The sequence below is a fragment of the Heloderma suspectum genome, chromosome 3 (assembly GCF_057233095.1).
Source record: "Heloderma suspectum isolate Gila_16-S chromosome 3, 16-S_ref, whole genome shotgun sequence".
In the NCBI taxonomy this organism is placed as follows: domain Eukaryota; kingdom Metazoa; phylum Chordata; class Lepidosauria; order Squamata; family Helodermatidae; genus Heloderma; species Heloderma suspectum.
Genome location: NC_139460.1, coordinates 214725204 through 214752955, shown reverse-complemented (window position 1 = coordinate 214752955; position 27752 = coordinate 214725204). Strand labels below are relative to the sequence as shown.

The 27752-nt window shown below is 47.8% G+C and overlaps 1 protein-coding gene across 6 annotated transcripts in view; it reads right to left on the bottom strand.

The window, feature by feature from the left end:
- LOC146350733 (uncharacterized) overlaps positions 1–15952 on the bottom strand; it is a 134416-nt gene extending 118464 nt beyond the window's left edge. For 3 of the 6 annotated variants that reach the window (XM_084841898.1, XM_084841900.1, XM_084841899.1), the window contains exons 1-2: positions 15554–15750; positions 12507–12641 (exon numbers count right to left, since the gene is read on the bottom strand). In XM_084841898.1, the coding sequence (XP_084698024.1) occupies positions 12507–12558 (52 nt within the window). In that variant the 5' untranslated portion in view covers positions 12559–12641; positions 15554–15750. Of the gene's footprint in view, positions 1–12506; positions 12642–15553 lie in introns of all 6 variants that reach the window. The other 3 variants (XR_014788877.1, XR_014788875.1, XR_014788876.1) reach the window with 2 other exon arrangements.
- Positions 15953–27752: the final 11800 nt, after the last annotated feature.

Genomic DNA, 27752 nt, shown 5'->3' with positions numbered 1-27752 from the left:
CCATCGTTACCCCCAACATTACATCTCCCTTCCCCGTAGGATTCAGTTTAAAGCCCTCCTGATGAAGTTCTTCATGCTGTGGCCAAACACATTCTTCCCAGCCTTTGTGAGGTGCAACCCATCCCTAGCCAACAGCCCATCTTCCAGGAAGTATAGCCCGTGGTCCCAGAATCCAAATCTCTCTCGTCGGCACCACCTTCGTAGCCAGTCATTCACCCGGAGTATTTTTCGTTCCCTTTCTATCCCTCTTCTAACTACTGGAAGGATGGATGAGAAAACTATCTGGGCCCCAAAGTTCTTGAGTTTCCTTCCCAAAGCTTCAAAGTCTGACGTGATCTCTTTGTAGCTCCGCTTGGCGGTATCATTTGTTCCCACATGGATGAGAAGAAAGGGATACCTGTCAGTGGGCTTTATGAGTGCAGGCAACCTTTCAGTCACGTCTCTAATCTGTACTCCCGGGAGACAACATACCTGGCGAGTCCATGGGTCTTCGCGACATACTTGGGTCTCGATCCCACGCAGCAAGGAGTCTCCCACTATTACCACTCTTCTCTTCTTCTTGTAGGCCTGGGTTTCATCGCCTCTGTTTAACTGACCTTTAGCCTCTTGCTCACTCTCATGCAGGTTCCCCTGTGATTCTTCCTCTGCAGGCTGTCCTCCAGTCTCATCCGCAAGTACCTGGAATCGGTTCCACAGCTCCACTGCTTCCACTGGTGCAGAGTGGCGTCTAGTTCTTCTTCTCCTAACTGTCACCCTTTTCCAAGGAGTATCCTCTATTCCATTTTTCTTCACCTCAGCATTTCCCACTGCCTCATCTTGCTGTTGCTCTTCAAGCTTCTGGTCTGCCCTTTGCTGCTGTAGTTCCCCCATTCTGTCCAAGAACTCTTCGTGTTCTCTTATTCCCCGGAGGGTCGACACAGTCGCCGCTCCAGTCCACTTACTTTTTCCTCCAGCAGCGTGATCAACTTGCACTTGTTGCAGGTGTAGGCCATGTTGTTCTCAGGCAAGAAAACAAACATTGCACACACCTTGCAGGTCACCACCACTGGAGAGTCTTGTCCTTCCATAGCCTCTTTTCCCTTTTTGTGTCTAGCTTTGTGATTGTTCTAGACTAGCCTGTGCCTGCTCCTCTACTCAGTAGAGGTTAAAAGCAGAGTCCCACTGGTGTGGAAGTGTGTGTTACAAGACAAATAAATGAAAAAAAGTTAGTAAAAAAAATAAAAAAAAATGTTAGGGGCCTCCCCCTTGACCTCCCCTGCCGAACTCCCCTGGCCAACTCCTGTTTGCTCCCCCCGTTCGCTCGCTCTGTTCGCTCGCTCTCTGGGAGCTTGCCTGCTTCTGTAGTCCCTGGACCAGCTGGAGCAGCTTGCTCTGCTCTGCTCTGCTCAGCTGGGAGGCGGCCATGCTGGTGGGGGCTGGTGAGAGTTGGTCTCAGACAGCTGGAGGGCACCAGGTTTGGGGAGGCTTCTGTATTGTTTTTCAGGGGCTACATCAGGTGTGCAGAACCTGCAGGGAACCATCATCCAGCCCATGCAGCCTACTGGGGTTCCTCCAGGGGGCAGGGCTTAGGCTCCAAGCCCCACCCCCTGGAGGAATCCCCTAGGAAGGCATCCCCCCCACGCTGCTAACAGCAGGGATTCTCCTAGTGGTGCACACCATTAACGGAACCCCTCTTGTTATCTCCAATCTCAGATCGGAGATAGCAGCGGGGATGCAGGGCAGCCTGGGCACTGGGAGCTGCCCATGCAGGAAAGAGCAATCATCCTTCCCCATGCAGGTAAGTCCCCGCCTGCTTTGCCTGCCCTGACTCCTTCCTGCACTGCGGGAAGGAGGCAGAGTGGGTGAAGTCAGCACAGAGCTGACTTAGTACCCATTGCTCTTCCATCGGAGGAATGATGGGGACTGGGCTGGCTCAAGCTCCACTGCACATGGGGCTTCCCTAACTGGGAAAGCCCATGTGCAGTGAAGCTTGGTCCCTGGCCCAAGCATTGAGTGGAAGATCCACCCAACACTTGGGCTGGGGAGCAAATTGCATGTATTTATTTCTTTATTTATTATCAGACTTATATCCTGCCTTTTTTTCTCTTGTAAGTAGTTCAAGGCAGTGTACCTGGTCCTTCTCCTCTCCATTTTATCATCACAACAACCCTGTGAGGTAGGTTAGGTGAATGTGAGTGAATGGCCCAAAGTCGCCCAGGGAACTTCATTACTGAGTGGGGACTAGAGACCAGATGTCCCAAGTTCCAGTCCGACACTCTAACCACTATGCAACACTGGCTCACTAAATGATGTCCGATGGGCTTGGCCACATCCACCTGACATCATATGGCCCACAGAGGGCTGGGGGGGGGGCTGCCCCACCCCACAAAAACACGTTCTGTGCCTCTGGGCTAGATAATGCAGGAACATCCTTGTGATTCTTCACTTCCAGGGCCAGGACTCCTCTTGCCTAAGGAAGCCTGGGGTTTCCTTTGGGCCCTCTCTATGGTATGATCGAGTGGAATTTTCAAGGCTGCTTCTGGAATAAGGCTGCCTCACACTGACACACCTCCTCCCTGCCATGGGTGGCAGCCTCCCGGAGAGGTTTACACCCCTGATGTCCTGGTTTTGCCTTCTCTGCTTCTCCTTGTTGTTCTCTCTACCCAACAAAAGAGAGATCATGTTAATGGCAGAAGCCCTCCCCTTTGCTGCTCCGAGACCTGTTCTCTCCCAGCTCTGCACCATGGCTCTAAAGCAGGGATGGGCAGCAGCTCCCTTCCGGCCCCTGGTACAGCCTCTGCAGCCCCACTGTCACCTCTGCACCACCAAAATTTACAGCAGCAAAAAAATACTGCCAATGTGTCACTGAAAATCAGCAGCAAACTATTACAGAACACCACACTGGCCAAAATTAGTGTAGCATTCCATACCAGTTTGTCACTGAAAATCAGCAGAAACTCGGGGACTTTTGGGAGGGGGTGGCATCCCACAAAAGCCTGCAGGGTGCCGGTGGCAAGTATGCGGCTTTCAGGGGATTCCTGGAGGACAAAAATGGCCCCCAACCTCTCATAGTTGCCCCCTCCTGCTCTCAAGGCATGGCAGCAGTTCTGTTTGGGGACCCTGGGGATGGTCCCTGCAGTGGTTCCTTCCCTCCCTGGTAACAGCAGCATCAGGCCATTGGGCAGTAGCATGGGAGGGTGCTGAGCTCAGCAGGGCAGGTGCCAGGTTTGAGGGGATTATAGACAAGGTGTCCTCTGGGGGGTCCCCAAAGCTTTCCGGGGGGCAGGTGGAGTGAAGTGACAGCGTGCTGCAGTGGGGACGGGTGGCAGCATTGAAAGCCATGCACTCCTGCTGCTTGGCGCTTCCTCTGCCTGGAATGAGAAGTCCCAGGTGAGACAGCTATTGCCATCTCCGTTATCCCCAATGCTTCTGGGCCCCACCCCAGATGTCATGTAAGTTGGGGCCCAACACTGAGAATAATGATGCTGGCAGCAGCTGCAACCAGGGATGTACAGATTGTGTACAATCTGTTCCAGCTGTGTTTCATGGATTGCCAGGTGCCTTTTCTTCCATCGTCCAGCCAGCGATGGAATTAGATTTTTTTTTGTTCCGAATTTCCCCAAATTCGCACATGTGAAAATTCCCCCCAAATGCGCATTTTCATGCTTTAGCCTATGGGGGAAATGCACGTTTTTTGCCAGGTTTTTTATTTTGCATATTTTTTATGACAACATTCGTGCAAAATTCGGTAAAGTTAGAAAAAATGGTCTGCAAGTCCGCAGAATCTGCCTGAGAGGGGAAAAGACGGTCCACTGTGGAAATCCAAACTCATTTGCTTCTGTTGCACATTTCTCCGACATCCCTAGCTGCAACTGCCTAGTCCAACACTTCTGTTCTCAGTGCAGGGGTGTGTGCGTGCGTGTCTGGAATCAGTTGCAGTGGGCCCTGGTGTTTGCCCTCCTATGCCACATACTAACACCAGGATTGGAGTAAGGCCTGCAGCACCTCACCACCCATGTGCAGCCCCATGGGATAGTTCTTTCAATGGAGTTGCACTCCAAACATGTCTTCTCCATATCTATACACACAGACTGAGAGAACCACTTGTGAAAACCCATGCTATGCATGCCGCTTGGAGCTATGTCCAGCTTCCAGAGCTCTCGCTCGCTCTCCCCTGTGCCTCCCATTGGTGGATTAGGATCTATGCATGCAGCCCATTGAGATGATTGGTGCTGTCCATATTTGATGGTAGGAAGGGACTCCTCTCCACTCTGTGCAACTAACTGGCACCGACAGTGCCCGACCGCATTTATTGCAGGTGCCCTCGGTTAAACCTCCACATAGCTGGATCAAAGCCACGGTCCACACGTCGTTGAATGGAAGCAATAGCCAATAAAAGCAATCTTTGAAAGAATGGAATGATGAGTGCTGTAGGACAAGCCATGATAGTTTAGAAGGCATAAAAATAATTAAGCTGTAGAATTCATAAAGGTTAAAATGGATGCAGCCAGGTTTGGTCTCGGCTTGGAAATGTATCCATAGTAATGGCCTGTCGGGCAGCTTGGTGTCAGAAGACAACGGAGGCATAGGAGACAGTAAACAGGAAAAGGGGGATGTTATTTCTTTGGCTATAGACAGTTAGTGTCTTGTCACTGGTTGTTTAGATTTTTAATCCACAAGGGGACTCAAGCTGAGAGAGATTCCTTTCTCCTTCTTCTAGGCACAGATCAGAACAACTCCCCAAATTAAATTCGATAACTAAGACGCTATGTGGGATGTGGTTAATTGTTCCAGCTTTTCTGCAGACTGATGAGCTCCTACGGTTTTCTGTACAAAGGCTTCGTGAGTGCATGTGCATGCATGTGCACCCATGTGCATGTGTTGCTAACCCTTCCTGCGCATCTAATCTTCCGTCAAAAGGTGAGCACCTGACATTTCCTCTACAAAATGGCCACTTAAAGAAGAAGCATTGTCTCCCTCTTGTCCCTTTCTCTGCTCAGTGATAAATTTCATCCTGTCAAAGACGATACTGTCCAGAAAGAACCATTTATCTCTTCATCCACACCCTATGCGCACACTAATAAGAAAACAACGGCCTCCGACACAGTAGTACAGTGTTGTCCACTTGTCTGGCCATCTATCGATCTATCTTCCTGTATCTAATCAAGGAGCCCTTATGAAGGATGAACCTACAAGACCCTGTGCCAAATAGGTTTTTGAACACTGCCCCCACATCTTTCCATCACCTCTTACGCAATATGGCACTGAAAGGCAGGGCTGTGCATGGACCCCCTGATCCGACTCAGAAGCCAGTTTGGGGCTTCCAAGGCAGGCCCGATTTGGCTCGGGCTGATTCAGAGGGCTGTCAACCCACCTCAGCCTATGAAGCTGAAGCAGGATTCGGACATCCAAATCCCACTTTGCCCACCCCAACACACTGCCCAGCCTCCAGCTCCTTACCTGGGCCCTTGTTCTATGTGTGTGTGGGGGGGCGCCAGGGGAGCTGCCACTGCTGCTGATGCCACAAGGGAAGCTGCTGCCAGGGAAAAGGCTGCCAAGGGAAAATGCTGCCTGTCGCAGCCTGCCAACCGCTGACAGACATGAGGGCAAGAGTCGCCCTCCAACTGTGCTCTCTCCCTTCCTCGGAAGGAGGGGAGGGCACCCAGTTTGAGGCGGACTCCTGCCAATGAGGGTGGGCTGCTGCTGCTGCCACCACCACCTCCTAGGCCCTCTGGATGCACACTGGCAGCCGTACCTTGTTCCAGGGAATGGGGGGAGCCATTTTCCTCTGATTTTGTGCCTTGGCTGTATCCGCGAGTGGCAAATCTGTGATTTTTCTGGTTCAGTCCATGGAGGCAGATGTGCTCTGTGATATGTTGGTGGTTTGGGGAATTTGCTCTGCAAAAATCATATGAAATCAAGAGGATCCCTGCCAAGGATCCATGTTTTTGCACTGCGGCTGCGCCCATGAGTGGTGGATGCATGATTTTTCTGGTTCAGTCCATGGAGGCAGAGGTGCTCTGTGACTGGGTGATGGTTTTGTGGGTCTCCCCTTTAAAAACCATATGAAATCATGAGGATCCCTCTTTGATTTGATGGATGCTCATTTTACCCAGTCCCCATAGCACGCGCTTTCTTCTCAGCTTCGTTCTGCCAAAGGAGAGAGTGCGAAGGGCTAAGGCTTCCTCTGCCATGCCTGGCAGAGACCGGGGCAGTTGCTCCCAGTGGCTAGGACTGGAGCAGAGAGAGAAATGCCATGGAGCTTCCCTCTCAGCTCCTGTCCCATCCTGCTGCCGCCGCTGCCTCCACCCCCACCATCATTGCACAAAATGGCAGCTTGTCAGGACAGCGGGAGGCGTCTCAATTATCAGGCAGCTTGCACACCCCAATGGATCATCTTGTGTGCCCCCCTGAGGTGCGTGCACCCCACTTTGGAGACCACTGCTCTAGCCAAATACTGTTCAGACAGTCCTCTCCTCTCCAGTAACACCACCTCTCTCACAAGGAGCAAATGGAGGCTGACTCACAGCAAAGCTCACTCCCTCTTCCTCCCTCTCGTCTCCCCTTCCCCTGCCTCTCCCAGTGGCCGGATCTCTCTCAAATTGATACGTTTGGCACCTCCCCATCCTCTCGCCTTCTCCATCCTTCCTCCTCCTTCTGCCCTGCCGCTTGATCTTTCAGAAGTTGATACATTTTGGAGACAGCCTGTCTAGGCTGCTCAGAAGGCAGAAGAAGTGCTCCAAATATACGAGGCAGATGAGGCACTTCATGGAGGAACCACTTCACTTCGGGGTGCCTCAGTGTTGGTCTGACCCACTTCATATCACGATGAGGCACCTCCGAATCAGCCCGCTTGACCTCGTTATTCAGGCTTTGTACTGAGGCAGTGCACAGCCCTACCGAAAGGTTATGATGTTTTAAAACAAGAGCACAGTACTTTCAGTACTTCTGGGCATGCAGTTATCTGCTAATAGCCATGCCCGCTTCAGAGTTCAAGCAAGGGACATGATTTCATTGGAATCAACTTTATTGGAAGATAAAGTTGTAGAACATGATCCGACTGGAATAAATGTGGATTGGGGCCCATATATAGTATATATGTGCTGTAGGTTCCTATTGAAATGGAGCTGTCCCCAGCAACCTACCTTATCCTTTTAGAGAGCAAACCTATGACTCCCTAGACAGAGTCTGGGAGGCCATAGAATATTTCAGATTCTTGGATCTGAGGTTGGAGGCAGAGCTCTGACCCCAGACCCAGAAGTCCAAGCTCCCCACCCCCTTCCCCTCTCAGCCAGCGCAGAGAGAACCACACTGGCTGCCTTTCCGAGCTCGCAAAGGTAAAAAGAGAGGAGGGAAAGGGAGGCATTCCTGTGGATGGGGAACGGAAGGGACTGGGGAAGCAGAGATATGAGCTCTCCCCAGCCTCCTTCCCTCCCCCTCCCTGATGCCTCAGCTAGATGGGCAGAAACACCCGTCTAGCTCAAATATAGAGTGGGAGGAGCATGGAGGTGAAGAACTCCTCTGCACTCCTCCTGCTCTGTGTAGAATGCCCAAAGGGCCTCCGAGTTCAGAGGCTGATTGGCATCCTGATAGGACTGCACCCTTAATTGCAGTTTCATACATCACAGTATATCCCTTAACCAATCATAATGTATTTTCAAAGAGCATAGCTCAAGAAGCTGTTTACTAGGAATATCAAGGAAAGATTAATCATGCACTTCTCAGGAGATAATAGTGAAGTGCAAAAAAGGTGGCAAGGGGGAGATCACCTTCATAAATTGGTCATTAATTGATATTGACTGGGCTGTGAGTAGTTCTCACTTTTATATTAGGACTACACTAAAAGCCTTCATTAGCACATGCCCTCACAAGTTGCGTGTCACTCAGATCAGTCCTGATTCAACGATACAGTCTCATTCACAGCACTAAGCAGCTGATCAGGCTTCTTGGTGGTGGACAGCTGATTAGCAGCAAACAGCTTGTTATTGAAAGACCAGTTACTCAAAGGAAATCCTACGCATTGGAAGAATATGGCTGGTGGACTGAATTTCCTGCTGCTGTGAATCTGACTTAAACCTACCTATAAAATTTTGTCTTTTGCTGGGGCCAAGTACATGACAATGAAGTTATATTTGAATTGGTGTTTTAAATCTGTATTTTAAATCTCTGCATTGCTGCCAGGTTTTATTCTGGTTGTATTGTTATAGTGTGGTTTTAATGCTTTTACATTTTATATTGTTTTATCCTGCACTTCTTGGTTTTAATTTTTTGTGAACCGCCCAGAGAGCTTCAGCTATTGGGCAGCATAGAAATGGAATGAATGAATGAATAAATAAATAAATACTTTTCGGACATCAAATTCCATGCTTCAGATTCCATGTTCTGGTACTGGCACATTTTTGATTTTGAAGAAATTATGGTGCTCGAAATCAAAAACCACAGAAGCAACAATATGCACGCGTGGATACTGTTGGGAGATTTTAAAATACATGCAGCACAATTTACCTCTAAGTAAGCATGTTTACTTAGAGGAAAATACCACTTATTTCCACAGTGCTTACTTCTTGGTATAAGGGGGCAATCCTATGCATGTCTACTCAGCTAGATGGGCAGAAGCAGGTCCTATGATTTCAGTGGGACTTACTCCCATTTAAGTATATATAGGATTTCACCTCAGTGTATTTAGGACTGCAGCCAGGTATCAGCATAATCTTATGAATAGAATACTTACCTGAAAGGGAGCCCTACCGAACACACTGAGACTTACTTCTGAGTAAACATGCGTAGGATCGCACTGAAAGGTACTCATGTAGTCAGACCGATTTGAAGGAGCAACCTGAATTCTTGGTATTTATTCTACTTCAATTTCTAAGCCCAATAAGGTTTGCCAAGTTCTAATTATAAGGAAATAGGTCTGTCCTTGGTGATGGAGAAATGTCCAAAGCAGCCAACGACGAAGACAGGCAGTTTTGAAAGAAAGAAAACAAACCAGCCTCCCTAGAGATCTAATAGGCTTAGCAGGCCTGCTTGACACATGTCGGATAAAATAAAATAAATAAATACCAATGTTTATAAGAAGATTAGCTTGAACATGGCGAAATTTCTCTAGGGAACCTCTGTGGCAAAGCTCAAAAAAAGAGAGACAGCTTATCAGAGTAATACATTTCCACCACTTTGGACCATTCAAAATTGTCTCCTTTCTCTGTCTGTCCATTTCTCCTTTGCTCGCTCCCCAGCTCACCCTAGATTTGATTTGGAAGATTTAGGACCCAGCTGTTGGGACAATCCAGTTTTGACCATGTGCATCTGTGTATCTGTGGTCCCATCCACTTGGTGGGATGGGGTGAGGCTTTGACTGTTAACTTGGTGGAAGTAATGAAATGTGACTGTCTAATTTGTGACTGAGACCCTTCAGGGAAAAGACCTGTCTCTGTGAGACAGATTATCCACAGGCTTAACTACATTGTTCTGAAATAAATCATTTTAAGTTGTGAGCATCTAATCAATTTGCTCCACAAACACACAGAATCATTATGTAAGAACTATGTGGGCATCTACCTCAAGCATATGTGTGCAGAATTGGCGATGCATATTTAATACCCAGGGGCACACTAAAAAAAAAATGGTTATCTGAACATCTTGGTTAGGACATAACCTTTGTTATCTATAAATAGCTATTCTAAACAGAAGCACATGATAAAATGTAGGACTTACAAGACACAAAGCATGTTTAAAATAGGAGCAACTCAAATGAAACATTTTTATAAGATTGCAAAATATTTGTATGATGTAAATGTGTATTTCTACATGCAGTGCTGAAAGACATATTTACTAGTAATCAATGCACAAAGATATGGATAAAGAGTGAGCAACATACAGCTCCTAGGCCCTATGGTGTGTTTCCAGAATCACCTTTATGTGTTTTACAAACTCTTATTGTTAGAATCAGGTGAATATCAGCTTTGATTATTATTGTTTTTAAAGTAGTTCTCGTGGTTGCAATGATGAATGGAAGTAAGGCAAGTAATAAGATTAGCCTTAGTATGAATGTCCTGTCTTCTAATATTTATATATAGCTACAAATGGCCTATTATAATCAGTGGAAATGCTTCCACTTGGGCCACTGAAATGAGGGTCATACCTATGTATGCAAATCCCCTATTTGCTTGAAATTTGACCTGCAAAAAAGAAGAAACAGAATCATCTAAGACACTCGAGAAATACTTTTGATGGTGGAGAGGGAAGCTGGTTTGCTCCTGGTTAACCAAACTCCTCTAACCAGAAAAGTGAAATTCCACAAAATCCAATTTCTCTTTTTAAATCCATACAGCACCCTGAAAATTTAAATTACATTATACAAATGTTATTGAATGGTTTGATCCAATCAATCAATCAATCAATTAATCAAATGTACTTGATCAATTGATCAATTGATTTTTTCAGATTGTGGAGGCACAAATCAGATTGTGTATTTATTTATTTGGTTTATTTATATCCTGTCTTTCTTCCATCCTGGAATTTCAGGCAGCATACATGGCATCCCAGAGTGGCCTCCTATCTAGGCACTGACCAGAACCAGACCTACTTAGCTTCAGCAAGGCAGCTACATTGTGTGCACTTGTGATACTAAGGGCACACTCCTATTGGGATAGTCGGCTGCCTCTGAACTCCAGTGCAGGGTGGGCGGAGACATTTGAGGCTAGACAGCCGAATGTGGCTGTCTAGCTGGGGACCTCAGAGTGGGAGCAGGGGAGGCTGCATAGGAAGCGTCATAACAACACTCCCACGGTCTCCTCCCCTCCCCACCCCCATGAATGCCCCCTTTTTGCCCGCTCAGCACTGCACTTATGAGCGAGGAGACCAGGACAAACCGCACTGCCTACGAGGCAAAGGGGAGGGGCAGGGAGAGCGGTTTCTGGGAACTGAACTTGGATCCCTGGCTCCGAACTCAGTTCCCAGAAACCAAATAATCCTATGGCTCTCCAGATAGTGTCTAGCAGCCATAGGATTGCTCGCTGTTGTTTCTGCTGCTGGGGGTCCTGTATATATCCCAGATGTTATGATAGCGAGAGTTCTAACTGCAAAATAGCAGAAGAAGGGAGGAATAGCACTCACGGGATCATTGGGGTAGTGAGTAGTGTAGGGCAGCCATGTGTCCAATTTTCTGGAATACAGACATTTATTTGAATGGCTGTCAGAGGAGGATCCTCTGTTTAAAGGCATCCTTACTATCACTGTCCAGTCCACATCCAGTTGAAAGGTAAGGAGCCCTCAAAAGGGAGAGCAGCTGCCAGCTGGAGCCTTGAGGTGGCCCATCAACAATTAGCATCTGCTGAGCAGGCACACAGGTCACTAGGTCACAGACTTCCCCACTTATAATGAGATATATTGAATTTCTATGTAAGCTACAGTAGTCATTTCTACATTTTCTTCTATACATACTGTATATATAAATTAGCATATGCATATGTTTTGCAAGAATGTGTCCTCCTTTGTCCATTTTTTGTGATGCATTTCCACTTTTTTGGTGATGCATACGTAGCCACCCTAGATGTAGGAAGAGGGAGGGAGTATAAATAAAATGACTACTTGTTCTGGATGGACCATGTTCCCTGAATAAGTACATTTACTGATTTAGCTGCCTGTGTTCCAGCCTCTGGGTGGATTCTAACACTGGTATATTTCACCCCATGTGCTGGTTTTGATATGCACAGTTTAAGTATGTAAAAGTGATGGATAATGAAGTTATCCTTTTCCCTGGTCCCTGGATGCTCCATCCAGGAACCTTTCTAATCTCAAGGACAATAGCAAAGATCTCTGAATCTTCTGAGCCTTTCCCATTTACCATGAGGTCTAGAAACCTGTGGTTTTTGAAAATGAAAGCTTAGCTTCTCAAGAGTTCAGGATGCTCACAAAAATCCTGGATGCTCCGGATTCCGTGCTGGAAGCCAGATTTTTGCAATTCATGATGCCATCTCTATTCCACAATAAACCAATGTCCCTGGAAATAGATGGAGGTGGAGATTGAGTAGCTGTTTTTTATAGCCGTATGTCATGCTGAATAATGCTCTCTCTCTATTTGTGAGTACAGAGGGGTGGATGTGTGTGTATATATTAAAGGCATGAGACAGATTGTTTGGCTTCATGACAATATATCAACACAACTTAAAAAGAGGTGACTGAATTATGATGATGTAATTCCTTTGTGGGTCTGTGGTGTCTTGCACTTCTTTCTAATTATTTATGACAACACATGGACCTCTTTGCTGAAATCTCCATGGAGCCGCTAAAGGTACACTGAGTTTAGGAAGACACAGGATTTCCTGTAGGGCTGTGCAGGGAGGGACCCACCAATCTGCCTTGGAGACTGCTTTGGGGCTTCCGAGGTGGGCCTGCTTTGCTTTGGGCTGTTTCGGGGCAGGGGGTGATCCGTTTCTGCCTCCGGAGCTGAAGGTGGATTTGGATGGCCAAAGTCTGTTTCGGGGGGAAAAAACCTGCCCCCGCTGCACCAGCCCCCAGCTCCTTACCTGGGACCTCGGGATGAGCGCTGCCAGCCATCTTCCTGTTCCAGGGAGTCATTGCTGGTGCTGCTGCCTCCAGCTCCTGGGCCCTCGGAAGGTGTGCCGGCAGCCCTCTTCCTGTTCCAGCAAATCGCACAGGATCTATTTCCAGAAATACAAGGAATCACCATTTTAAAAATAGACGGCTGGAAGATGGCTGCCAGTGTGTGTCCCGAGGACTCAGGTAAGGAGCTGGTGGCTGGGTGGTCGTGGCGGTAGCAGTGATGGTGGTGGTTCAGCTGTAGGCCACTCCCTTTGACATACTTAACTGTGTATATCAGAACTAGCCCATGGGGTGAAATATGCCAACGTTAGAATCCACCCAAAGACCAGAACACAGATAGCTAGATCAACGAACATATTTATTTAGGGAACATATTCCATCCAGAACAAGTAAGTCATTTTATTTTTTAAAAATTAAGAAAGAATAGGTCTGTCTGATTACTTATGTCAACCTTCCCCAACCTGGCATCTTCCAGACGTTTTGGACTAAAACTCCCAGCATCCCTGACAACTGGCCATGCTGGCTGAGGATGATGGGTATGATGGGTGTTGTAGTCCCAAAATCTGTAGGGCACTGCACCAAGTTGGGGAAACCCGACCCAACCCAACATAACTGACTTCCCTTTTCAACTGACTTCCCTTTTCAACTCCTCCCACTTCTCACTCTCTAAGCGGCCTTCTCAATTGCTGCCAACTACCCGTCATCGCTCTAACTGCACCCATTGCTCCATGTAATTCTCCTACTGTCCATCATTCCTCCATTCATTCTTCAGTTACAAAGCTCTTAGCTATTGTCATTTCCATGCTGGGTACCACCACAGGGAAGAGCTTTTTGATGGTAGCACCATTATGGCAGTAATGTTTTGAACCAGTCCTAATGCTATCACAAAGCAGTGCATTAAACCAAGTCAGGGAGTCTGCTTGCCAGAATTTCTTTCCCCCTGACGATCTTCTGAAGATGATTGCTGTGAATGGGGGTGGCCGAACAAAAGCAGATCTAAACTGCAGCTGATTAAATGGGAGGATATTTGGACACAGGGCTTAGAAGACAGGAGGTTGGTTGCCTCGTTATCGGTTTTGTTCATATCTCTTCCTGGACAATTAAGGGGATACAGCAGAGACCCAAGCCAGATAATATTAACCATTGATGGATTTTGTTTTTAACTGAAACGTTTAAAGTGTCACAGCCTCTCATTTGCATCTTGCAGCCCACGGCATGCTGTCTGAGCTTAATAAATGTTAAATCGTAAGAATCGTGCATTCGGCTATGTATACAAATAGCACTTTTTCGCCCAGGGCTTGTGGCAGCTAACTGCATTATTGCCCTGCTTCGGTTGCTAGGCATCCGACAAACACCTAGGCCGCAATCCAGCCCTAGTAGTTGTGAGCAACCAGTCATACGTAACAACTGGTGGTGGACTCGGATGTGAGAATGAGTATCATGATTAAGATGGGGTCACGAGTACATCTGCCAGTAACCCACTTTATAGTTCCTTTTAAAGCAGGTAATTATGGTTTACTTTTCTCCTAAAGAAAAGAACAGAATTGGGGGAAACAGCTGTGGTCAGTTCAGGCCAGGGCAATAAATAGGCCATGGAGCATACACAGTGCTTAGCCATCCTGTCTTCAGAGTAGGGATGGGTGAATCTGTGAAGCTTGATTTTTTCAGGTTTTCATTGTTCCACCACTAGACTTGTTCCATCCCATTTCCATATCCCATTTCCAGGTTAGATTACAAAGCTTTTTTCCCCCTGCACAGAAATTCGTATGTATTTTTGTACACCTTTTTCAAAATGTGTGCATTTTTGTACGCACGCATCCATTGGTTAAAGCCAATTTTGGACATTTTTCAAACGTATGCATTTTTTCACACACATGTTCCAAAGGAGCAAAACACAGCACAGCCACGTAAATGTATGGCTTTCCAACTGCAAATTTTGGAGGAGCAAACTGGGCAATCTTGCATACAAATGTGACCCCAACAAGTTTCTCACTCATCCCTAATTCAGACATGGGAAGAAGGGAATTTATACAACGACTAAGGATTTTCTCTGGCCTTCTATTACACCAGATATCCCCCTTGATGGGATTTTCTTTATGCACTAACCCCTCTTTGGAAAAATACTGAAGAAAGTAAATTCTACACATGGCTGCACTTCCAGTGGCAAGCGGCATTCATAAACATTTTAACTGCAAGTTATTGACTTGTATGATAAAGAACACCATTTGTGTTGCACGTTTGATGGCTCTGTACATTTCTTGAAGAAACTTTACGGCTTCATTGATACCCAAGGTTTGCAAAGAGATAGTTAGAGGACACTATCATGTCATTGACTTAAGGGCTGGGTGAGTAATGGTTTGACCTGCGTAACCAGAGTTTGGCCCTGGTTACACCTGGAAGAAGTCTGTTTTGGGGGGTGGGGTGGCTCACTATTGGAATGGGGCACTAGAGTTCCTGTCCCCATTGAACCAACACAATGATTTATAGCAAGATCAAAACAAGAAGGAAGGGAGCCTCCAATATCGGAGGCTTCCGCATATCCAGTGCCCTGCCAGGCTCCTGCTGGCAGGGCGGAAGGAGTGACAGAGACCATTTTCACCTCTCCCTCCTCCTTTTAAACATTTTGCCCTTTAGATGGGCCTTTGAGCCTGTCTAGAGAGGGCACACTGGAGGAGATGGGCCAGGGATAGAGAGGCCTTAAGATTTCTCATATCCTGGCCCCTCCTCGCCCCACTCCCAGTGGAGGCTGGTGGCTTTGATGTCAGTGGGGTGTTGAATCCACTCCGGGTTCCGTCAGAACTAGCCAGAACTCTAAAGGAGCTATCCAAGGTTCAACACCTAGGAAACAGGTTCAGCACCTTGGATAGCTCCTTTAGCGCTCTCGCAGGTTCTGACGGAAACCCAGAGCGGATTCACCACCCCACTGAAATAGGAGCCACCAGCCTCCACTGCTCTCTCCTCCCTGCCCACCAGAACCCCCCGCTCCCCCCCCCCTTGAGGCTGCATTTACCTCAGGGAGCAGCTGGTGCAGTTCTTTCCATGGTGGCTGCAAGGGGTCAAGGGAGCGGGATCAGAATTCTGAATCCCCTCCCAAGGTCATAGGGGTCTACAGCCTCAGGAGGGGGACTTCAAACAATCCAGTGGACCCTGGGAAGCTCTCCCAGCGGCTCTAGGATTGCTGTCTTGCTCAGAAGTAAGTACTATCCTGAGTTCAGTGGGAGGTACCTCCTTTCAAATCTATTTAGGATTGTTCCATTGCTCTTCCTTGTTTCAAGCTCCAAGCTTCCATCCAACAAATCACTTATGTAAACTTTTATCTGGTGATGGTTGTTTGCGCCTGGATTGATTTAGATTTATCTTGCCTGGCTCCTAAACATTGTTGTTGCTATCTGACAACTGTTCAGCAGCCCTTGTAGAGGGATTGGTGATCCTTTCTCTTGTTCTTGGCAGACAGAAGTCCATATCCCCAAATCCCCCATCAGCAATGGTATCAATTGACAATTCTCCCTCCCTTGTTGGCAGGCCCAACTGAGAGACGTGCCAAGATTAACCATGAATTAGTACGAAGCTTGGACTTTCCTCCCTGTGTAGCTGATAAACAAGAGAACATGTACCACATCCCCTGCCTCTTTTGCCCTCCTCTTCCATTATTTTGTTTCCTGTGCCAAAATAAGAAGTCAGCTTCTCCATTTATGCACAGTACTGGTGTATATATGCTGCTTAATACAAAAGCTGCCAACACTCTAGTACAGAAATGCAGGTTTTCTGAGCTAGTTGCCTGATTTTTGTGGGTAAAAAAGCCAGAATTTGAGGCTTGTCAGAATTAGGGATGTGCGAACCCACCCCCACCCAGGTTGTCCAGGCACCCGCTGAAGCACCGCCCCCGCTCGCCTCCCCCGGACCTGCATTCACGCCCCCAGGAGCTTGGTGAGTCACCCGCATTCACCCCAGGCCCATCCAGCAAGCACCCACCATTTTGCCGCCCTTTTATTGAACGAAAAAAAGGGAGCTTAAAAAATGCGTACACTTAGATATGCACACACTGTTTCTTTTATCTCCCTTTTCTCATAAAAAAAAAACAGGTCAGCAAAATGGCTAATGCTCGCTGGATGGAGCCCAGGTGAGTGTGGGGAGCATCTGGGAGGGTGCCTGTGATGGGGCACTGCCTCCTCTTCCTCCTGCCTGGTTGGCTGTCAAGGACAGCTGACTGGGCAGCCAAGTCGGAGCGGTTCCTGGCCCCTTGCCAAGCTCCAGGGCATTCATCAGCAGGGCCCGTCAGAGCCCTGGAGTTCAGGGACTGGGGTATTTCGCCAGCCTCCCGGACTAAGTCAGGCACTTGTGACGTCCCTAGTCAGAATGAGGGAAAGTCAGCGGCATCATTTCCCCTTACTGTAACCACGTAAACCACACACATATGCTAAGAGGAGCTATGCTGCTGAGTTCAGCCACAGCTCACTATTTAAAAAACAGATGTGCAAGAAACTAAAAGTGCATGTGTGTTTCCTCTTTGGCAAAGGTGGGAACCTCAGGCCTGGGGTCCCAGTCCAGCCCTGAGATTCCACAGATGTCTATTCCCTCTCCCCCTGGCCCTTTCTCCCCCCCGCCCCAATCATTTGGTGGTATCCTGGCTTTTGCACAGTCCCTGTCCCCATTCTAAAAGGGTGAAATGCCTCTCCAAAAGCTCAGTTACTGGCAGTAGGAGGTCTAAGCTCCATTATGCCGGTCTGTTTTGTATTTTTAAATCTATTTTTGGCCTTACCCCTTTTGCCTTTGGCCCTTCCCCCTTTGCCTTTGGCCCTGCCCATCCCCAGAAAGCAGCCCCCAAGAGTGTCTCTGAAACTGAATGTGGGCCTTGGAGGTGAAAGAAGTCCCTCCCTCCCCCTGCGCTGGGCCCAGTTCCCAGAGGCTCTGCTGAGCGGAGATCAGCAGGGTGCCCAGTGGCAAAGTGTTTGCTGTCCCTACACAGGGACAGCAAACTACAATTCCCTACACAGCTCTTCCACCTGCCCACTTTCATGAGAGCACGTGTGCAGGCAGAGCAGATCATGAAGCAGCCCACAATGTCTGTCTGTCGCCACTGGCCACAGGAACAGACAGAGACCATTGGCTGTTAGGTTTGTGGGGATACTCCTGTCTCTGGCTCTGATCCTGGCCCCACCTGGGCACCAACATTTTAAAACCACAACTTGGCAACCCTACATTAAGCATGGCCCTGTAACTTTCATTGGGGTACCCCAGACTTCCCCCACTTGGTGCCCTCCAGGTGTTCTGGATTTCAACTCCTATCAGCCCCAGCCAGCATGACCACCAGTCAGGAATGCTGGGATCTGTACTCTAAAACATCTGGAAGACACCGGATTGGGGAAGGCTGCAGTACGGGGTCTTACTTTGGAGCTCTTTTATGGCATGGGGGACTGAGTCACAGCTGCCTCGTGCACACAAATAATTATTCCCCAAATCCTGCAGTTCATTGGACAAATTCCTCTTTTTATTACAGGAAAATCATATAATACAGAACTGGATTGAAAGCAATTTCACAAGCCTAGATCAGTTGCTCAAGTAGTCCCACAGGATGGATGGATGGATGGATGGATGGATACAGAGATACAGAGAGAGAGAGAGAGAGAGAGAGAGGATAGAGTATCATATTCATATAGATGATAGAGTATCATATTCATATATGTAGGCCATTTTAAAAAAGAAAAGCCAATGTTTGCTACCTCTTGTTATTTATTATTCCCAGTAATTCAGCTAGCTTTATCTTCCTTAGAAACTGCTATATAATGCAATCAGAATATATTTTTTTTCTGTAAAGCGATATATACCCAGATCTGAAGCAAAAAAGAATCACTCACAGTGTCACTTTAACTCACAAGAAAAAAAGAGCCTTGGGCTTGCATGGCCCCTTCTCACAATTCCAGGAACAGGTTGCTTTTATGGAACTGGCTTACAAGTATACACTTATGTGTAAGAAGGCCCTGTTCACCCAAACCAGCTGCTGCTGCACAAAAGAGATGAACTACCTGCAAGGATGTGATGTAATCATGTACAAAAGTTTGCATGTACATCCTGGCTTGCGCTAAGCTTCCTAAACTTGGAGAGGCTGGATCATGAACCTAATACACTCTCCCATGTCCTTCTGTGTGAATACTGGGGGGGGGGCAATGTGAGTGTGGGGCAATCTGGAATCCCCCTGAGGGCTGCAGCCAGCCACCCCACATGCACTTGCATGCAGGCACCTACCCACATTCATACACGTACATACATGCACACATGCTTCCTCTCCCAAACGCACACATGCACACCTCCTTCCTCACCACACCCCAACCCAGCAACCTGGATCGTAATTGCTGGTAAGAAGTTGAGGTTCAGGCCTCTTCCTCCTCATCGTGATTATTATCCAAGTTGCTGGGATTGGGGGGAGGCTTTGACTCCTCCACCCTCCATTCCCAGCGAACTGACTGGTGGGAGGAAAGGGCAATTCTGATGGGAAAGAAGCCGTGGGGGGATAATGTTGCTCACACACCCTTTTCCAGCACAAGCAGATTCTGCTCGGAAACAGATGTGCCCAAGGACAGTCATCGCCATGCACCCAGAATCTGTTCCTCCCAGCCTGCCAAACAGCTGTTTGGTGGCCCAGGGCAGGGGGCTGAATCTGCTGGGAGACAGACATGTGAAGAGAGTCAGCCTTGCGCACTGGGAAACAGCTGGTGGGCAGGAGGCTGGTTTTGCTGCTACACAGGGCAGGCAGGAAAGAATATCCTCGCGCACCCAGTGTAGCAGGGGGAATTGGGGGCCACAGCGCCCTGGGGCCACAGGGCACCTGTGGTGGGCCACACTGGCAGCCTCTGCAGGACGTTTGCGTGTTTCCCCCACCTGATGTACACACTGGGGCTGTATTTGAACCAGCTCTAAGATCCCATCAAAACCAAGGAGCCATGGCAGTTTCCATCAGTACATGGCAAATCATCAACTATATTACTACAGTTGCCCCGAGATTGATTTTGTAAACAAAAGTGGGGCTTTTGTTTGAATTATCAAGTCCAGTATAGCCCAATGGGTTAATTTTTAAAGCATTGGCTTTAGGCATGGGAGACTTCAGTTCACTTAACTTTTCATGCAACAGTTCGTTCAGTTGACTCAACTTTTTCCTGCCTGCCCTACCAGAGTCTCACTACCAGAGAAACATCTGAGACAGAAGTGGGCAAGTTCTGGCTCCCCAGATGTTGTTGGACTACAACTCCCATCAGCCCTAGCCAGTATAGCCAATTGGGGGATGATAGGAATTGAAGGCCAACAACAACCAGGTCACAAGCTGCCCACCCTGATCTAAGACTCTCATGTAGGAAAAAGGAGGATAAAATGTACCAAAAGATTGTGTGACCCTGCTGCTCCTTGAAAGCAGAGAGGGATGTTCTATGGGCAGCCTTAACACAGACACTTTCCTTCGGAGAAGAAGGCACTGAAGACTTCTGGTATTTTGTTGTAATTATCTGTTTATTTACACATGGGCAGACTGAGGAGGTGTTAAGCAACACAGACAGTACAAGACCCATAGAAACTAGGGATGGTGAGCATTTCATTTCAGTTTGGTTTTGATAAGAATTTACCAAAATCTGGAAATTTCTTCATATTTGGGACAGAAAGACTTGAAATTAAAAACAAACACCAAGATGGATGGAAGTGAAACTGACAAGATTCATCCATCCAGACCCAGGGTTTTGAGTAGGGATGGACAGACTCACTTCCATCCAGATTCTCTGAGTGCTCACGAGTCGCTGCCCCCACTCCCAGCCCAGACCTGCTTGTTAGCCCCCACACTCACCTGGCCCTGTTCACTGGGCAGCAGCACGCCCAAGAAGTGGGTCCGGGGTTGTCAAACCCCACTTCGGGTCTCCCCTGACACCCCCACGCAAACCCCCTTACCTCCATCGCTGCCGCTGAGGATGGCAGCGGTAGAGGCAGTGAGGATGGCAGCAGTGGCGGTGGTGGCCACAGCAGCGGCAGCGGCGAGGACAGCTGCAGAGAAGGTGGTGGCAGAGAAGGCGGCGGAGGAGGCAGCAGTGGAGGAGGCAGCAGCGGCTCAGGTAAGGACCTGGCACGGCTGGCCCGGGGTTGCCGAAGCTCCGAAGTACACCGAGCGCTTCAGGGAGCCCGCGACCCGCTCCAGGTCACTTCGTGCTCCCTCCGCTTTGCCTCGGAAGGGGCTCAAAGTGACCCGAAGCAGGCAGCCCACTTTGACTAGGGGTTCGGGCCTTGGACCGAAGCAGTGCAGACCCCAGTAAATGGTCCATTTACGCCTGTAATGTTGCAAAAATGGCTCTTCTATGGCCACCATTTGCATAAGATTAGATTTATGCAAAAGAACAATTTGCCAATTTTTGGTAAAACGGTGAATCGCTGAGGGAGCAGATGGCACCAGGTATTCGCGGATGGGTGCTGGGGCTTGCGTGTCTCGGAAAGCAGGGCGTGGTCTCAGGGCATGCATCCAAATTGCCCAACACTTGCACCCACTGTCAGCGGCCATCCATGTAAAAGCCTAGGGAGAGAGCCACCTCTCCCCTTTGCTCAGCACAAGCACATCACCCACCACAACACTTTATGTCTTTCGTATTCCCCTTGAACAAGAACTTGCTAAAGCCCTGTAGCTTGGCTCCTTTCTTCACCTTTTTGTTGTTCCTTCTTCTCATGAGTTATGTGCTCCTTCTGCTGCATTGCCACATGGCTCCGCTGAAAAAAGAAGAAAATGTAATTTATTTGGAAAGGGAGGGGTTGTTAAGGTAGATGGATTGTTAGTGCCTAGTTTAAATACAACAGACATAAAAATTCTTTTTCTCCCACTAATTTCTTTTTCCAGAAAAAAAAAGAAAACATTAAAAGTTATAGGATGGATAACCTGCATGCCGATCCTTGAGGGCTGCACGCAAGGAAAAGGTAGCAGTGAGTATGGAAACAGAGCTGGAGGAATGGCAGTAATACTTGCGTGACTTACAGGGGGCTCATTCATTCCCATTAGGAAGAAGTACACCACCATTAATAATCATTTTAAGCAAACGTTGCCTTGCGCTCACAGGTCTGCAGCAGATTTTGGGGGAAATGAATTTTTATTTAATAAAAACAACTCTGCATACAAATGCTCTTTCCTTGGATATTTATTATGCCTGTGCCAGTCTTAAAAATTGCTTTAAACATTTTAAAGCATTTCTTTAGCAAGTGTGCTTCTAGAAAGATGCATCCCGGATTTCCTTTGTTTTGGTATTCACCTCACCTTGTGGTTCTTTTTGGGGGGGGGGAGTGAATGCATTCGTACTGCTTGGGTGGCCCAGTGACTGCCACAACTGTCACTGCTGGCTGCTGCCAGGCTCTGGAATTCCCTGCTAAGGGAGGCTGGGCTGGCCCCATCTCTGTTGTCCTTCCACTGACAGGCAAATGCAGTGGCACCGATATCAGCACGGCAGTGAATCTGCTACGGGTTTCGTTCAGACCCACTCAGAACTCTAAAGAAGCTATCCAAGATGCGGAAGAACTAGAACCTTTTGGGTCAGTGGGCAGATCTGGAATGTTGAGTGTGCGTCACAACAGCACTCACAAAATGGCTGCCATGGAGTGCATGGCCAGTCACTCGATGCTTATGTCCCAGAAGGCAAACTGATGAGACTAAAAGAAAAGTAACTTGCTGCCAAAGAACCCAGAGGTGGGGTCTGAGTTCCAAAACACTGAACCACACTCTTCTGAATCCTGTGAGCTGCAGCAAGGTTAGCAAGGGTTACACTGAGGCCACCCGCCTCCATGGGCTCCATTAAAAAGAAAAGCCAAATTACTAGCCTGCAACAAAATGATGCTTTGCTTCAGCTTTAAGGGCCATCAATATAATATGTAAAAGTAGGTTCAACAGCGAAGTCCAAAATATACTTCTCTTCTCAGTCCTCAAGGCAAAGATGGCCGCCTACATGCATGTGAGGAAAGGCTGTTGTTGGAGCAAGGATTTCTGACCTGAGGTAAGTAAGTGCAAGTATATCCAGAGTCAGAGCCAACTCTAATAACAAGTAGGTGAGGTGTGGCAGGATGAGAGCCCAACTCACTTCTCTGTCGCTCTTTGCTTGTGTGTTCAGTCAAGCCTGGGAGAATACACAAGTTATTATCACGTTTATTTATTTATTTTTATTATCACATTTATATTCTGCCTTTTTTCTTCTTGCAAGGGACCCAAGGCGGCTCACACAGTCCTCCCCCTCTCCATTTTATCCTCACAACAACCCTGTGAGGTAGTGTAGGCTGAGAGTCAGTGACTGGCCCAGAGTCACCCAGTGAGCTTCATGGCTGAGTGGTGACTAGAACCTGGATCTCCGAAGTCCCAATCCAAAACTCTTAGCTGAAAGAAACAAGCCCTTTTTGGTCATTATTGCTGCCACTCCTCTGCAGGTTCAGTGAATGCACTTAGAGAGGGGTGAGCTGCATTCACTGAACACCTGAATGGGGCCTCTGTGAATGCAGTTGTACCTGTGGAAGGTTCTGCCTGAGGCCTGTTCTGAAATTCAATGAACCCAGAGGCAGAGTGTTGATGTTATGCTTCCCCCACCCACCCCAGAGACATGCCTGTGTTCACTGAATACATGGAGGAGAGGTAGTAATAATATCTGAAAAGGGGCTGGTGTTAGAAGGGGTTCATCCACCAAATCCACCAAATCCACAAAACAGTTAAAGAGGAATACTTGGATGTAAAATTATTCAACCCAGTGAATATTGATATTAGTAAAGGTGGTTCTACATGAGGGGTGGGCAACAGGACATTTGGAGACCAGATACGGACTTCCAGTCAAATTATAAGAAGAATATTAGGGGAAGGACAGTCACTCAGTGGTAGAGCACATGCTTTGCATGCAAAAGCTCCCAGATTCAATCCCTGCTCCAGGTAGGGCTAGGAAGGAATCCTGCCTGAAACCCTGGAGAAGCACAACCAGTCAGTACTGACCTAGATGGGCCAATGTTCTGATTTCAGTGCAAGGCAGCTTCGTATGTTCCTAAGAATGGTTTCACTGGTTCAGAGGTCCATCTAGTCTGGACCAGGGGGAGGCAATGTGGTGACCACGGGCACTACTGCACCCACAGACACACCACCACCACCCACACCCACAAAGTGCCCTGCTGAAAACAGGGAGGGCCTGTGTGTATGGAGGGGGGGAGAGTTTGGGGGTGATCCTGAAAAAGAAAGAAATGAGTAACAAGGCTGAGTGGTTCTTGTGTGCTGAGTGTGTGTTGTGGGGAGGGCGGGGGCAGGGGCGAGATCCCACCTCTGCCTTGTGTTCAAATTCTTGGGGAATTTCTTATCTTTTAGCCTCACCAGTTTGCCTTTCTGTGAAATGGGTGTTTTGTGACTAGCTGCACCACCATGGCATTCATTTTCTGGGCACTCCTCATGGCAGCCTTTTGGGGCTGGCGCCCATGGCACTTTCTCAAAATTCAAAATATGCCCACCAGCCCAAAGAGGTTGGAGGCCCCTTCTAGTCCACCATTTTATTTTCAACAGTGGTTATTTTTGGTAACCTCCAAGCAGGGCATGAAGAGGTGGCCATCCTATTTTTGCCCTCAGCAACTGAGGTATCCTGAATACTGCCTCTGTATATGGAGGATCCATTTAGCTGTCACAGTTCATAGCCAGTGACAGACCTCTCCTGCTTGACTGTGTCTAATCCTTTAAAAATCCGCAGTCGAAACAATCAGTCCAATTGATTGTTATCAATATGATGGGGTGAGAATAATAACTGTGTGATTCCACCCTATGCAGACGTCACATATATGCAGACATCGGATGCACCAAGAGGACAGGGCCAACTTGACACAATCTATACACTCCAATTTTGCACATGCACATTGGGGGTCCATGTGAGTAGCCCCCCCCCCCAATGCTGGCATGAGGCCCAACGGATGGATGTCAGGTGCACTGAAAGGTGGGAGGCTGGCCAGATTGATCATGGTCCCCCCCCCCCATACATACACATTGATAATATCTGTATAGGATTTAAGCAAGCAGCCATCACTATATATATGGTGGTAGCAATTATGAATTCCATATATTGTGTGAAGAAGTAGTTTATTTTGCCGGAGTTCTAGCATGGTAGCATGCTGAGATGGGGCAGGAGCAATGTCTCTCCACGGTGTTTTTAATTTTATCAGTCTCCATTACGTGTCACACACACACACACTGGCTAGCTGCCTTTTCTCTACACTAAACAGCCTCAAATGCTTTGGCCTTTGCGTGGTTGCTTGTATAACTCCATCATCTCTGTTGCCATGACTTTTTAAGCCCTCGTGAAATCTAATTTACCCACTGCTGGTCTAAATCTAAGTACTTCTGCTCATGAATCATATAGTGGTGGATGTTATAGGCCATGAGGCCAAGTCAGGCATTTTAAACAGGCCTCTTACTGCTTGGCAATCTTTCTGGAATCCTGGATCTTTTGTTAACCAAACTACAAAGGGGGAGATTCATCAGAAGCCCAGGAAGGGTAAAAAGATGTCATTCATAAAATTATCTCTCTCAACAATCTTATCAAGCAACAAAGATGGTGGGGGGCACCACCACCCAAAAAAGAAAAGGGGGTGTCTATTATGAAACAACGAGGAAGTAATTTAACTAATGTATTTTATTCCAACTATTTAAAAGAGAATGCTTACTGTGACGTCCACCAAACAAGGATTGAATTAACAAAATATCTAGGAGCTGAATCCCAGACACCTGATAAAGGTTTGTGTTTGTTTAATACATATCTAGAATGTCTATGCAATGAATATGAACTTGAGCACGCTCCAGGAGAGAGCGCAGGACAGGAAGGCCTGGCGTGCTATGGTCCATGGGGTCACGAAGAGTCGGACACGACTGAACGACTGAACAACAACAACAGAATGTCTATACGGCAGGGGTGCACAACCCACAGTCCCCCAGGGCCTTAATTGCGCCCCCAAGGGTGCCCTGACCCCCTGCCACAGCTGAATTCCCTCCCGCAGTGATCCTGATATTGATGGCTCTTTCCTCACTGGCAGCAGAAATGAGGATGAAGTGATCTGTACCAGGGTCTCTGAGGGAAGGGGTGGAGAGAAGGCTGTGTGTGTCTTTGTATATGTGTGTGCACGTGTGTGCAGCCCTGACCCTGAGCTAGCGTCACATGTGGCCTTTGGGGTGAAAAGCTTGTGCGCCCCTGCTATAGGGACAGAGGTGCCCAGCAGCGGATTGCTGCCATATTGACCCTGTGGCTAAGCCAGCCCTGATAGTAATGAGGGGTTTTTTTCCAAAATTTCAAACGAATAAACAAATGAACATTAGGGTGGCCACTTATGAATTGCCAAAAAGGAGGAAATGCATCACCAGAGAATAGGACAGCGATTTGCATAACATGTGCATAGGCTAATATGTATGTGTACACACACACATATGCAAATTTAAAAATAATTATTATAATTTAAATAGAAATGCATACTGTGGAGGACTGTGTCTGGGTGACCTCTGTGCCTGCCTGTTCAGTCTGCTGTCCAGGTGTGAACTGCTGGAGGACAACTATTCTTATGGTCCTTGTCTTTCAGCTGGGATTGGACAGGGCAGCGCTTCAAACAGAGGATGTAAAAGAGGACACATGGCCACCCCAAATTCCATTTCAACAACAACAACAACAACAACATCAACAGAGCAAGTAAAGTTCCAGCATCTTAAAAAAAATCATTTTCTAAATGGCTGGGCATAAAAGGTCTTCACCTGGTCCTGAAAAAAAAACAGGGAGAACACAAGGTGGACCTCCCTGGAGAGGGAATTTAACAGGCCCTGTTTGAACAGGCCCTGTGCCCAGCCACCACCCACTTCACTTCTGATGGCAGGGTCTCCATGGAGATCTTGATATCCAGGCAGGTTTATACAGGAAGAGGCAAGCCTAGGGATGTCAGAGAATTCCACACGAATTTTAAATGGGATTGAATTCTGACAAATCCGGTCCGCGGAATCCTCCTCAGAATGGGGCGGCCTGGTTGACCCGGACCAGAGCTCATGCGGACCCTCTTTTTTTGTCTGCCAAATGGTGGATTTTACGAAAATAATCACAAAAAGAAATCCATAAATAGGAAATGGAAGAAGAACGCGAACGGCTTTACCCTTTTTATGATAATAAATAGGCATTTCCCCTGTGACCCGAGGCTTTCTTTCACTGGGGCTGAGTCGCGAAGTCCACGGAAATCCTCCATCTTTTCTGTTTATTGTCTGTGGAGGTGAGGTCAGGTGAGGTCAGGACAGGTCCAGTGAAGTCAGGTCAGGTGAGGTCAGGTGACCGGAAGTTACATGGGGAATCCCCGCGAAGGGCTTTACCCTTTTTATGAAAATAAATAGGCATTTTCCCTATGACCCGAGGCTCACGGAGACCGACGGTGGGTGCGCAAAAAGGATTTTTCGGCAGTACTTACGGAATTATTTACATAAGTTTGGGGAGCCGAAAAAAACAGGGGAATCCGGGGCATGCGGACGGCGGAATGGGGCAGCCCTCGGCTCTGCGGAATCCTTGTGGAGCAGAGCCACTCCACGAGGATTCCGGAGGGAGGAACGGATTGCCTCCCCCCCCGCCGATTCCCCACCAGAACGGATGGTGGGGAATCCGTACATCCCTAGGCAAGCCTGGTTTTAGGCAAGCCACGATCTTTCTGCCTCACTCCCTCATCTGCAATATGAGTATGTTAATACTGATGGACTGTTTGTGACACACTGTGAAGTGCTAGATTGGGGGTGGGGAACCTCATGGTTATGGGCCATATCCGGCCCACCTGAGATCCAATCAGGCCTCCCAGGGTTCCCTAAAAGGCTCTGCCCCCTTTCCATGACCCCACCCCCATTCCCCGCCCTTTGATCATTCGGTGGTTTCCCGGCTTATCCGCAATTTTCTCCCCCAATTCTGAAAGGTTGAAATCCTAAGGCTTAGTTACTGGCACTAAAGGCTTTAAGGTAAAATACGCTTGGGGGTTGTTTTTGTTTTCTTAGCCCCACACCTTTGCCTTCAGATGCCCCCCCCAATTGAATTTGGCCCTCAGTCTGAAGGAGCCCCATGCACTTGCCCTGTGCTGGATTGATATTATTGCTACTCATACGGCTAATGGGAAGCTGCTCTTGCATTTCTCTTGGTGTTTCTTCTAGATCTATGATTCACTTGTTTTGAAAATATCTCAGATTTCGCATACCT